At 42.7% G+C, this 12172-nt stretch overlaps 2 protein-coding genes across 2 annotated transcripts; one reads left to right on the top strand and one right to left on the bottom strand.

Annotated features, from left to right (window-relative positions):
* Positions 1–4820: 4820 nt before the first annotated feature.
* Positions 4821–5610, top strand: LOC119648534. The gene has a single exon (XM_038050302.1). It carries the CDS (start codon positions 4825–4827, stop codon positions 5608–5610), a length of 786 nt encoding a protein of 261 aa, XP_037906230.1. The 5' UTR covers positions 4821–4824.
* Positions 5611–5650: 40 nt separating this feature from the next.
* LOC119647987 (signal recognition particle 19 kDa protein) lies at positions 5651–6727 on the bottom strand. Its single transcript, XM_038049372.1, has 3 exons — positions 6549–6727; positions 6308–6485; positions 5651–6039 (listed from the first exon to the last, which is right to left on the bottom strand). Exons 1-3 carry the CDS (start codon positions 6611–6613, stop codon positions 5821–5823), a joined length of 462 nt encoding a protein of 153 aa, XP_037905300.1. The 5' UTR covers positions 6614–6727; the 3' UTR covers positions 5651–5820.
* Between the last annotated feature and the right edge of the window lie 5445 nt (positions 6728–12172).

The raw sequence follows: 12172 nt of genomic DNA on the forward strand, positions 1-12172 counted from the left end.
AGACGGGGCCACTTTCACCCAAATTGACCAAGTGTTGATTGAACGCGACCCCTTTTAGCCTTGGTCAATGTCAGAGCATTTAGGGTGCTTTGGGCTCGAATGGAATAATGTTTCATAACGCGGGCGCGCAGAGGCTTATCACGAACTCCGCCGAGTAGAGAAGGGACTTCACAGACAAAAAAAGGCAAACTTGGGAGACCCAACAGGTCTATGATCTCGAGAAGTGCAGGGAGCAACCGCACCAGGCTCGGAAGTTTTACCAACAAGTCAGCAAGATAAAGCCTTATTCACCCTGATGCTCATTCTGAGAAACAAAGAGCGAAATCTGATTTCCAACTGTATGGAAATTTTGGAGGAATGGGCTGAGTTCTTTGATAAACTGCTCAACAATCAAAATATCGGCGAGTTGAAGATCCCGCAAACTAAAGACAACGGACAAATACTGTCCCCACCAAACAACTCATCGGCTTAAAAACCATAAGCCATCGGCTGCAGGAATTACAGTCGAACTGGTTAAATATGGAGGCGACCAACTACACCAAGCAGTTTATCAGCTGATACTCATGGTGTGGGACAGTACATCAATGCCTGACGACTAGCAACGATGCATTTGCCCCATACATAAAAGGGGAGATATCACACAGTGTACCAATTATAGAGATATCACGTCGCTGAGCGTCATATATACTCTTCACTATCTTACTAGCCTGTCCGCCCCAATACGCCCAGAACAGCATCGACCTGTACCAATGAGCCAGATCGCTCACGATGGTAAAAATTTTAATCGTGGATAGCATCACTCGCTTGAGGAAAATTGTTCCACGGAATGGCCGCTCTATCTTTAACCGTTACAGAGTTATACCGTTTTTCGTAGTGTCAAAAAGCTTGACCTACCCTACAAAATCAAAATGTTCCACTCCCCCCATCATTCTTCTTCTTTTTCTTCAGCCTTTGTCCTGTTCACAAGCGGGGTCGGCTCGTCTTGATCGGTTTCGCCATTTAGCTATATTGAATGCCTGTTCTGGGTGCAATCTCAAAGCTTTTAACTCCCCATCCAGCATATCAAGCCACGGTTGTTTCGGCCTACCTTTTGGTCGTTTATCATCGACTTCGATGTTCAGACCAATCTTGGCAAGTGAATTCTCGTTTCACTCCCCCCCATCATTGTATCGTAGATTAAACCATTTCAGAAACTACATATAATTTCATATTGTCTGTCCGTCTGTCACCACCCAATTTACTCGGAAACCGGTGAACCGATTGTCACGAAATTTGGTGAGAATATATGATCTGTGTCCTTTACATGCAGCGAGTGGCGCCATTTTGTGTTGAGTTTGAAGGGGAGGGGCGTAAATTGTTTTCCATTGAATATGGTCATGTGGGGTATCAAATGAAAGGGCTCAAGAAGTACTTTCCGAAACTGGTCTTATTTCTGATATTGGATAACATAGGAGAGGTAGAACTCAAAATGTCTGCCCTAAAAAGTGAAACAGGTCTCGTTCTCAGAACCTACCCAACCGAAAAATCTGAAAAAAAAAATCACAGTGGTGCATCTATATGAAATCTAGGCCTCAAAATTTATCCTGTTCCGTTATCTGTACAAATAAAGTTAATAATAGTATATTGCATGTTTTAGAAATTTACCGGAAAACCCCTCTTAAGGTCATCCCAGAAATACAAAATTGGCAGCAGCATTGGCGATAATATAGGACATAATTCTGAAAAGTTTGAAGGCAATCGAACTATTATTAACAAAATTATAGAAAGTCAAATTTTCGCATTTCAGATAAATTTATTGCACCCTAAGCCATGTAGCTTGAATTCACGACAGGAGGTACATGCTGTTTATACTGATTTCTCCAAAGCCTTTGACACCGTTGACCATAACATTCTCCTCTCTAAACTATCTTCGCTAGACTTCCCTCCCTCAGTCATCTCCTGGCTTTCCTCTTATCTCTCACAGCGTTCCTGCAAAATTTCTTTTCATGGTCACTCATCTCGTTCCTTCTCTCCTTCCTCTGGTGTTCCCCAAGGCTCTATACTTGGCCCGCTACTCTTCCTGTTTTTTATCAATGACCTCGCCTCCATCCTCACCTGTCCGTATTTGCTTTACGCAGACGACCTTAAATTGTTTGCCTCTGTTTCGTCTCCATTGGACTGTGCTCTCTTACAATCCAACCTTGATAATTTAGCCCGTTGGTGTTCGGTCAACAAGCTAACACTGAATGTCAACAAATGCCACTGGATGCGCTATTCCCTGAAACCCTCCCCATCATCCTTTTCCTATTCTCTCCTTTCACTACTGCCCTCTTTCAAAGACCTGGGTGTAATATTCGACGATAAACTTCGTTTCAATTCCCACTTCGTTGACATCATCAATAGAGCTTCCAAAATGTCTGGTTTTATCCTACGTTCCTCGTCCGACTTTACCTTAATCCAGCCCTCCTTAACACTCTTCAATTCCCTTGTCAAAAACATCCTTGAATATTGCTGTGTAGTCTGGTCCCCCTACCGCATCCGTGACGGCCGCGCTCTTGAAGCTGTACAACGCAAATTCACCCGGAGCCTCTTTTACAAAAAGAACCTTCCACGGGTTGATTATCCGTCACGACTCCGCACCCTCAATCTCCCCTCGCTACAGCAACGCCGTATTTTCCTTGATATGTGTACTCTTTTCAAACTCTGCAATGGTCTGATGGACTGCTCCGCCAACTCGGATATTACTCTCCGTATCGCCTCGTCTCATGACACACGTAATGCGGACATTTTTGATGTGACCTTCGCCGAGCTCGAGATTTACTTTCACTCCCCCCGATCCCGAGGTTTTGCCGGTCCTACAATGCCCTACAGCTTGGTTCCTTTGACTCTATGTCCCTCTCTAGCTTTAAGCGCAAAATATGCCATTTACTTGCTCCTCCCTCTGAGGACAATATGTAATAAGAAATTTGCTTTCTGTGTACTGTCCTCATTAAATAAATAAATAAATAAATGACGTCATTATCATATAAAGTGAACCTATATGAACTGCGGGGTCCATGGGGACATTTCTGTTTTCCTTTTTGGCTGTTTTTAGTTATTTGCATATCAGTGTCAATTACTCAAGGTAGACATGTATATGTATACGTATGTGTAATAAAGCTTGCGGATACTAACCAATATAAAAACATGTACGCTCTTTTGTGCACGGAGTCAATTGGAAATGCGTGAAGATGCCCTTGATTAATTTATCAATACGGTAATAGACAATGTTTGTTTATTTAGGATGAAATGTCATACATATGTGCATCTTAGAGTTTAGAAAAATTCTTAGCTATGTACGAATGGAAAATCGTGCATAGAGAGTTGCCAAAATAAGATGAACACAAAACCTTTTATCTAAAGCACCGAGCTTCCGGTATTCCGACTTGCGAAGGGTACCGCTGCTTCGAAGATATAATTGTTCAAACTTTAAAGAAATTTAAAAACCCATTTTTCATCTAAATTTCAAAATGCGTTATTGTAACAGCGCTTTAAACTTACAAGCCAGGAAAGTTGCCAAGATATGCCTTGTTATATTAGCTTTCGACTGATATGTAAAAAGAGTGGGCTTAATTATGGGAAATTTACGAATATTACGCATTAAGTGGGAGAAAGCATGATTTTGATGTGAAGCATATTGACTTGGATATTAATTCTAATTACGAACAAAGGGAAAATAATGTGTCAAAATGTGTGAAAGACACTATATGATATAAATGTAGCCACGTTTTCTCCCATTTAATTCGTAATATTGATACGTTTCCCCCAATTAAGCCCGCCCTTTTTACATATCAGTCGAAAGTTAAAGCTTTTACACTATTTATGAAAAATGGTAAAAGATATAGTGGTGCTATCTACCATTAAAATTTCTATCATGGTCGACGGGATATGACACCCTGTATGCACAAAACTACTTATTCTGGAAATCGTATGGCACCCAGGGACTCTGTTCGCGACACCGTCTACTCCTGGTGCCTCCGCCCATCAGCACAGGGCATACACCACTTTGGGTTCAAATTTTTCAACTAGGTCTTGATTTTGGGATGCATCGTGATCTCCTAGCGTGATCCTACCAAGCCTCTCTATTATCAGAAGTTCGATAATTGCAATGAAAATGAAAAATGGGGTAATGCTAACTGCAGAAATTAAAAATCTTTATGAACTGCCTAAAAATCATTTCCTTACAGTACCCGCAATGCTACCATATAAGATAACCAATAAAAATAACTCTGATTTGCTTTCATCTAGGTGTTTTTTCCAGACAACTTTGATAAGTATTTGCGGAAGACTGCTTCTGGTGGAGAGGCTAATTCCCAATACAAGAGCCAGATTAAATACGGCGGGAAACCAAATTCTCTTCATCTCTTGAAATCGACAACAATCGTTTACTGAATCCAACTTCAAACGAAGGAGAACGAGTGCAGAAAAATGTTATACATTCAAATCGCACGGTAACCCCGCAAGCATCTACACAAGAATGCAGTTTTGTCCCAAATTCTTTTCCGCTATGAAAACAACCTTAAAGAAATAACCTTCCCATTCTGCTGCGTTTTGAGTACTAAAAAAATCATTTCAGCGATGGTCACCATAAATACTTACTCATTTCTGAGTCTAGATGATATCGTCAGCAACTTAATGTTTTCCGCAATATAAATGTTTTTGTTTGCTTGGTCGCTTCATTGGCCCGTAAACATTGCGGCCAAAGTCGAGACCCACAAACTCGGCATAAGATTAACTCATATAAAACCCTTTATTCAAAATAAAGAGCAAATAGTCTTAGTTCACCGTTCCGAAACCCAGTTCGCAATGCAACGGTTACCGATCTTACTTTTGGCCATCGCCATCTTCGCTTTGGCTGCAGCGGACGCACGAGCCAGCAGTAATCAGGAGCTGCAGAACGCGATTAACTGCAAATCCGTGTGTGGGGATTGTCGATGCCGCGGATACTACTGTGGGGAGGAGTGCATTTGTGAGTGCGACAGTGAGAACGAGGAGGACATCAGGTGCCTGGCCACTATGCACAATAAATGCAAAAAGCTTCGGTTTCCGTTCGAAGTTCTAATCCAAGGTCCGAGCGGGAATCGCTTCATGCGCAGTGCTCTACTGTTCGAGGAGATATATCAGCAGTGCTTGAAGCACGACGCCCAGAATAAGAGGAAAACGATAGTCCTGTACAAGCCACAGCAAAAGCGATCTAGGAGGCAGGCTGAAGATGGAGGTGAGGAGCCCGCGCCTCCAGAAGAAGAGCCAATTGTAGGCGCCCCGCAGCAATCTCCACCCGAAAATGATGCGCCCAGCGGTACGGATGGGGAGCAAGTGCCCGCGGCTGCCGAGGAATCTGAAACAAATGTTGACGCCCCGACCGTAGGCATTCCTCTCGCACTAGCCCTGCCGGCTGCCCGTGCCAAATCACGACTCACTCTAACCACAATCCGAGCTCAATACGAAGCAGCCTTAGCACGTTTAAGAGCCCGATTGGCAGCCACGAGACCATTTTTGATCGGAGCCGGAGCTGCAGCAGGGGGCATCGCGGCTGCCGCCGCAATACCAAAACCGCCACCGCTTCCTGTGCAGCCTTTATTCACCTTTTAAGTTAACAGTTTATGTGTAAGTAAAATAGAAAAGTAACAGCTAAGTTTCTACTGTACAGTTTTATTGCAATAAAAATTGAAATGAACAAAACTCGCTCTTGTTATCACCGCTCGCAGCACAAAGCCAAAAACAAGTAATTCCCAACCGCTCTCACTTTCCGTGTCCTGTTGAATCGTGATTTCCATGGAGATCCGATCAGTGCTTCCTTCCCTACCGTCTTTTGCCTTTGCCTTTCTTGTGAGCGCCGGAACTTGACTGCGCTTGCTGGGGTTGACGTTCTTCAGCCGTTTTGTTTTGCCGCGATTTCAGGAGCGGAATTTTCGTACCCAAATGGAGCAAAAGGCTATCTCGTGTTGGAAAATCGGGGTTGAAGGGGGTGCCGTCGTCATTTTTCAGTTGAACACGAATTCTGCCGCGGTACAGGAGTTCCTGAGGATGAGAAGTCAAGTAAGTAATTTTACAGCTAGAAGGGACCCGGAGGAACCGGAAAAGTAAAATCGGAAGAGTTCCAGATAGTTCAGGGGTAAATGACAATTAATCAAACCCGGGCTGACAGCAATCGAAGTAAAGTTGTCGGGAACCAAAATTACAAGTAGTACTTTCTTCGAGAATATACCCAAAACGTGTACACAAATCAAGCACAATTTCCGTTTGTTAACTAAAGAATTGACTCGTGAATTGTCAAGGAACGCCTCACCTTGCTCCGTTCACGTGGATACAATTTATTCTCGACTCCTACTCGCAAGTTCGTCACTGACAATACGTCCTGAATTTCAACGTAGGTCGGGTTATCGACGCAATACTGTTTTGGAAGTTTACGTCCTTCCTGCCTCGACTTTTTAGCGTTTATGTAGGCTGGGTAAATGCAGATCCACCTAAGACAAGAACAGCGACGTTATCTTGTGTTGATCTTTGAGGCGGATTATTGAAGAATTTACCTTTCGCGGTCGCTGTGCTTCTTGTCGGGCGTCCAATTAGTTTTGATGGGCATCGACGCAGCCATATTTCACAGAATTTTAATGCTCTGCCTGCAGAAAAATGTGGAAAACAGACGAAATGTGTACGTCCACTGGAATGACAGTTCTTGTATGAGTTTTTGACACGCGTCAACCATAAATGACAGCTCACTATTTGTTTCGTTGGTAGTTCTGAAGACAGAAGTAGGGTGATTACAAAATTTCGAACATGTGCAATATCTGTGAAAAAATCGAATAATCTGAATCATTAGTTCTTATGCATATCCGAATAAAATTTCTTCTTTGACAAAGTTTAACATGTTTATTCATAAAATGAAATCGATATGTTGATTTGTAATTTGATGCCAAGAATTTATGTTATACTGTTTTTAAATTAAAACTCCAATTAAGTTAGCTTCACATCTTGCAATTGTAAGTGTTGCATACTCGCAATTTGAACTTATCTGTTAGCCCAGTCATTAAAGCTAAAAAATTCAGGTATTTACTTTATTTTGACCATATCTCGGTTATTATTTAACGCACTGACTTCTACCATACGTTTTTTTAAAAATATAGAGGGATTTCAAAGGGTTTTAGACCATATTCCACTGAAAGTTATTGATTTTGTATTATTTAATATTGAAAGTATTTCTTTAGACAGATTTGCTTACAAAATACGGTTGAAATTTTTTTCGATGAAAAAAACGATAGGTTTAAATTAAACATGGATAACTCGAAAACTACTACTTCTCCTAAAAATTTTTACTAAACATTTTTTACTTAGAATTGATCCGGAGGGAGGCGCACATCGGCGATATATAACTTTTATTTCTTATGTTACCTCTACCCCCTCTCTCAATTTCATGTCAATCGATCCTGACTGCAAGAATTTGAAGGTTGAAAGCCTTAATGACTAGACTGATCATCATGGAGATGCTTTTGTGAAGAGACTAGCTCTCTTGAGGCAACCTCAAAGCTGAAGCGGATCCTTGTTAAAAAAAAACGTAGCAAGAAGCTGGGTTATTTACCTTACAGCGCGGGAAGTACACAGAAAGCGATAAATAAACGGCAAACCATCTTATCTTGGGATCGACAGGTGCATACAGCCCTCGACCAAGACTGCAATCTGACATGCAAAGTAGTATCAAAAAGCTTCTGACGAATCAGCTTAACTTTCTACTAAAAGAACTAGAAAGACTAATAGATTGGTTCATAGAGGATACATATATTCCTAAGTGACCACTTGACCGTAGGCAGAAAGACAAATCCATGGAGACAGTACTCCTTGAGCTGACAGAAAAAAGTGAAAAAAGCGATGTCCGAAACACAATACGCCTGAGGCACATTCATGAACATCGTAGGTGCCTTCGATAATCCCTCATTCGCGGCGATTTTTGATGCAGCTGGACAGCATGGAATTGAGCCGCTGGTAATCAGTTGAATCCTTCACATGCTGGGCTCGGTTGCCTAAGCATTTCTGGAGCAATGAGTACTACGCCAACTGAGGCACGCGAAGCCATCCTAAATCTACCCCACACTCATTTGGGGTGAAACGGAAAGCGGCCAATGGCGCAATAGATTCGATATCATTGTAGAGTGGAAAGGCGACCAATCACTCGGTCACGCGTCTCTGGACATTCTTGGACAAACATCCAGTAGCTCTGATGCCAGCCGATCATATACTTTCCAGATTCGTCTTTGAAAAGACATACACTGTTGTAGTCTCCAATAGAGCGTAATGGTCGATAAATGGCCATGAGTCTTTTCAGATTCAGGTAGACACGGAAGACGGATCGGACACAGGGGTGTTTTCGGGAAATCCGATTATGGAAGCGGTCCAACCCCTCGGAAGAAATGACGAACATATTCCAGGCGGAGATATATGCTATTTCACTGGCAGCAGAATAATGTCTGGGACAAAAATGGAGGTGTCGCACCGTTGCCCGACAGTCCGACAGTCGAGCAACATTATCAGCACTAAACAGTAACGACATATCAAGCCAGTTGGTGTGAAGTTGTCATCAGGTGTTAATGAAAGTTGGCCGACTGAACGAAACATTCTCGATGTGGGTGCCAGGGCACTCAAACTCGCTGGTAACGAGGAAGCTGACAGACTGGCTCGCCAAGGGCCTGGATCCACAATGATGGGGCAAGAACCAGCTTTTGGCAGCCGGCCATCTTTTGTCAAGTATATTCTGAAGGGTGAAGTTGCAAGGGTTCACACAACTGAGTGGAGAAATTCGAGCTCTTGCTGGTAGGGAAAAATCCTTGTAAAAGAACCTGGAGTCTGTAGAACGGCATTTCTGTTATCCCTCAAGAAGTGGGACATGAAAACCCACTTCTAACAGGGCACAGCTCCTTATTTTACCATATGGAAAAGATGGGGTTGTGGCCCTGCACTTTCCATGCAGCTGCCGGCTTTCTCAGATCACAGACAAAGACACCCTGATAAGGTTTTGTTCATTGAAGAATCTATACACTCTCTGGTTCTGGAGAATGTTCTCAGATTCGCTAAAGCCCGAGAACGCCGTAGGCGAGAAGTCATTGAATAGGCCATTTACGGGAATAGTGCAATGGGCTTGGCAAAGGCCTGAGTGCTCAGAGCTACGGCTACGGTATACTAAACTAAACTATCTTTATGTATGCATGTATAATTAGAGAAAAATGGCAATCAAAAACCTCTTGAACTTTAAGTAAAATTAAAACTTATCCCAACTTAACCTGTTTAGTCTTAACAAACTAATTGTCTACTTCATAGAAGTTATTAACGGATTATTTACAAGTGAAATCCTATCATACAATCTGAGTGTAATTACTTGGTATTTCAAGCGATAATTTTTTGAAATAATAAAAACTTGTTTTTCCTATTCGCTAGCGTTGGTTTTTATTTTGCAAATACCGATATTTCGGGAACCACTTGTTCTCTTCATCAGTGCTAATAACTGGGACTTGTTAGATAGATATTCAAGACTTGTCAAATGTAAACCTCAAATATTCGAGCTGTTTAGCTCATTTTACTTTACAACCATTTATAGATAGCTCTGTGCTAGGGATATAAGGAATAGATCTGTTTAGTAAAAAGGATGTTTGTGTTTCTCATTGTTAATTTTACTTTTCCGCTTTTTAAATATTCTAATATGGTACCTATTCGGTTTTTACCAGTTGTTTGGATATTGCCATCCAAATTGCCGTATCGTTCGTAAAAACTGTTACTTGTATACAGTGTGACCGAGGAAAATAACAGCAGCGGAACCAGTTTTGAAACTTGTGGAGCTCCTGCCCTAATATTTCCAGTCTCCGAAAGGTTATTGTATATGCATACCCTGAATAATCTACAACTAAAGAAATTCCTCCCAAGATTAATAAAATCTACCTTCAGAGAGAGACAGAGAGATAGCAAATCGTGGAGTCAAAGGCTATCAAAAGCTCTTTGTATGTCAGGGGACACTAAGGTTATAGTATTGCACTCAAAGTTGATTCAATTGCGTTTCTCACAGCGTTTAGTTAATGGGTTGTTGATGGCTTTGCTTAAATCCAAATTGTTTGCGGCGTTCCTAGAAGAAAGGCTTCAGTCTGTCTAAGGAGATCGCCTTGGCTTTCCTACAGACGTCCAAACTGAACGCTTGCTCCTCACGCTCGAGGACCTTATAGAGACCTTCGTATGGTGGCTGTGTGGCCTCAGAGTAGCATTAGTCCTCACCAGAACATGGGTGCAGACTTCAAGCTCCCAGGGGCGTGGACCGCTGTCCACAGGTGACGAGATGGCGAAGGCAGCTTCAATCTGAGAACGGCCTCCTGTAGCAGCAATCCAGTCTCTCCGATCCCGTTTCTCTTGTCTCTTGTCGAGGCCAGGTAATCGCGGAATCGCAGAACCAAAGGAAAAACCGCGCCCTAATGGCTGCCTTTAGAGTCCGATGCCAATGTTCTAGCATCCTATTAGAGTGAGGATGTTATACGCTTGCCCGTTGGCGTTTGAATCCAAGGAGCTTTCCCAGTTCTGAGAAAAGAGTGGGTTGGAATTGCATTCCTTTTATGTGATGAGTACTGGGGGAACACCAAACTGCGGAATTCACTCTCGACGGAGGGCCTCAACATATAAATGTACTGGAATGCCCTTCAGAGGTATTGCCTCAGGTCACTGCATGAACCGATGAATGATCGTGTAATAATGCCTATAGTCGTGCGAATTTCACAAAGGACTTACAATGTCGAGATATATGGTGTGGAAACCCTTTGTTGAGTTATGCAATACACGTTACATCTTTGGCATGCGACCTCCTCTGGTCCAAGAATTTACGTCCTTGTTCATGCGTCAGAATATGGTTTAGGTCCCTTTTCATAGATTTCCCTGCAGATAAGGGAAGGTGAGTCGAAGATAATAAACTTGTATCTGAAGTCCAACTGCAGGCTCTGAAGAACTACGTCATCCTTCTAGGACACAGTTATTGCCGAAAAATCGACTGTGGCTGGGATGTTGATCTCGAAGATTTGAGACAATGCGTCAACGACTAGGTGGCCTTTACAAAACATATGTTAATGTCCAATGTAAACTGGTTGGTGTAATCTAAGTACCGAAATTGACAAGAGACGGCTTTGTCGGGCTTCTGCCTTAAGGCAAAAGTTAGAGACTTATGGTCCTTGAACACGGTGAACGAAAGTACTTGATGCTCAGATACGTGGTCAGTATTTCACGATGGTGGGCGCTGTAATCCCGTTGGGGGAGATTCAACTGATTTCGGAAGGAACCCAATGGTTGGCAGCTTTGGTTCACCATCTGGTGAAGAACAGCGTCTACTGCGCTGTCCGAGCCAGCAACGAACTCGGTTAGGGGTGCATCCCGTTGAGGGAATGCCAGATAAGTAGCATCTACCAGCTGTTGCTTGTTTGTTTCAAACGCTTGGATGGCTCCTGGAGACGAAACAATCTCCCGCGATTTTTAGGATACAGGAAATTAAGTAAAACCTGATGGTGAGTGATAAAAGGACGACAGGAGTTTACGATACCCAAGAACTTTCTAAGATCTTTGACCGGTTTTGATAGCTGAAAGCCTTTGCTAGTGCCTTGCCTAGTTCGGGTTGTATGCCGTCAGGATTGATGGAATTGCCTAGAAATTTTACCTGCTGCTGGAGAAATTTGTACTTTTCAACGTTTGGAAAATGCACTTCAGATGTGCCAAATGCTCGGATTTGGTGGAAGATGCGACCAGGGTGTCATTCAAGTAGACGAAACAGAAGTCCAAATTTCGTAGTACAAAGTGGATGAATCTCTGGAATGTTTGCACCACATTCCAAAGGTCAAAAGTCATCCGTGTGAACTCGAAGAGTCCGAAAGGTGTGCAAATTGTTGTCTTTGGAATATCTTGGGGAGCTATCGGGATGTGATGGTTAGCATTGGCGAGATCAATGTCGACAAAACACGACAGTTTGCTAAATAATGCGCAAAGTCTTGGGTGAGTGGAATAGGGTACCGGTCCGGAATCGTTTGAGCATTCAGGCTTTTTTTTCTACAAGGCTGCCATTCGCGTTAGGCTTTGGAACTATATGGAGTGGAGATGACCAACTGCGGTTGGAAGGTCTACATATACCCTGCTTAAGTAACTGAACAGA

The sequence above is a fragment of the Hermetia illucens genome, chromosome 2 (genome assembly GCF_905115235.1).
Source record: "Hermetia illucens chromosome 2, iHerIll2.2.curated.20191125, whole genome shotgun sequence".
NCBI classification, from domain to species: domain Eukaryota; kingdom Metazoa; phylum Arthropoda; class Insecta; order Diptera; family Stratiomyidae; genus Hermetia; species Hermetia illucens.

Excerpts from the sequence above, each read along its gene's own strand:
- LOC119648534 (XM_038050302.1), top strand. The coding sequence starts at position 4,825 with ATGCAACGGTTACCGATCTTACTTTTGGCCATCGCCATCTTCGCTTTG.
- LOC119647987 (XM_038049372.1), bottom strand. The coding sequence starts at position 6,613 with ATGGCTGCGTCGATGCCCATCAAAACTAATTGGACGCCCGACAAGAAG. Across the intron at positions 6,486-6,548 it reads AAGCACAGCGACCGCGAAAG|GTGGATCTGCATTTACCCAG; the intron begins GTAAATTCTTCA and ends TTCTTGTCTTAG. Across the intron at positions 6,040-6,307 it reads ATCCACGTGAACGGAGCAAG|GAACTCCTGTACCGCGGCAG; the intron begins GTGAGGCGTTCC and ends TCTCATCCTCAG.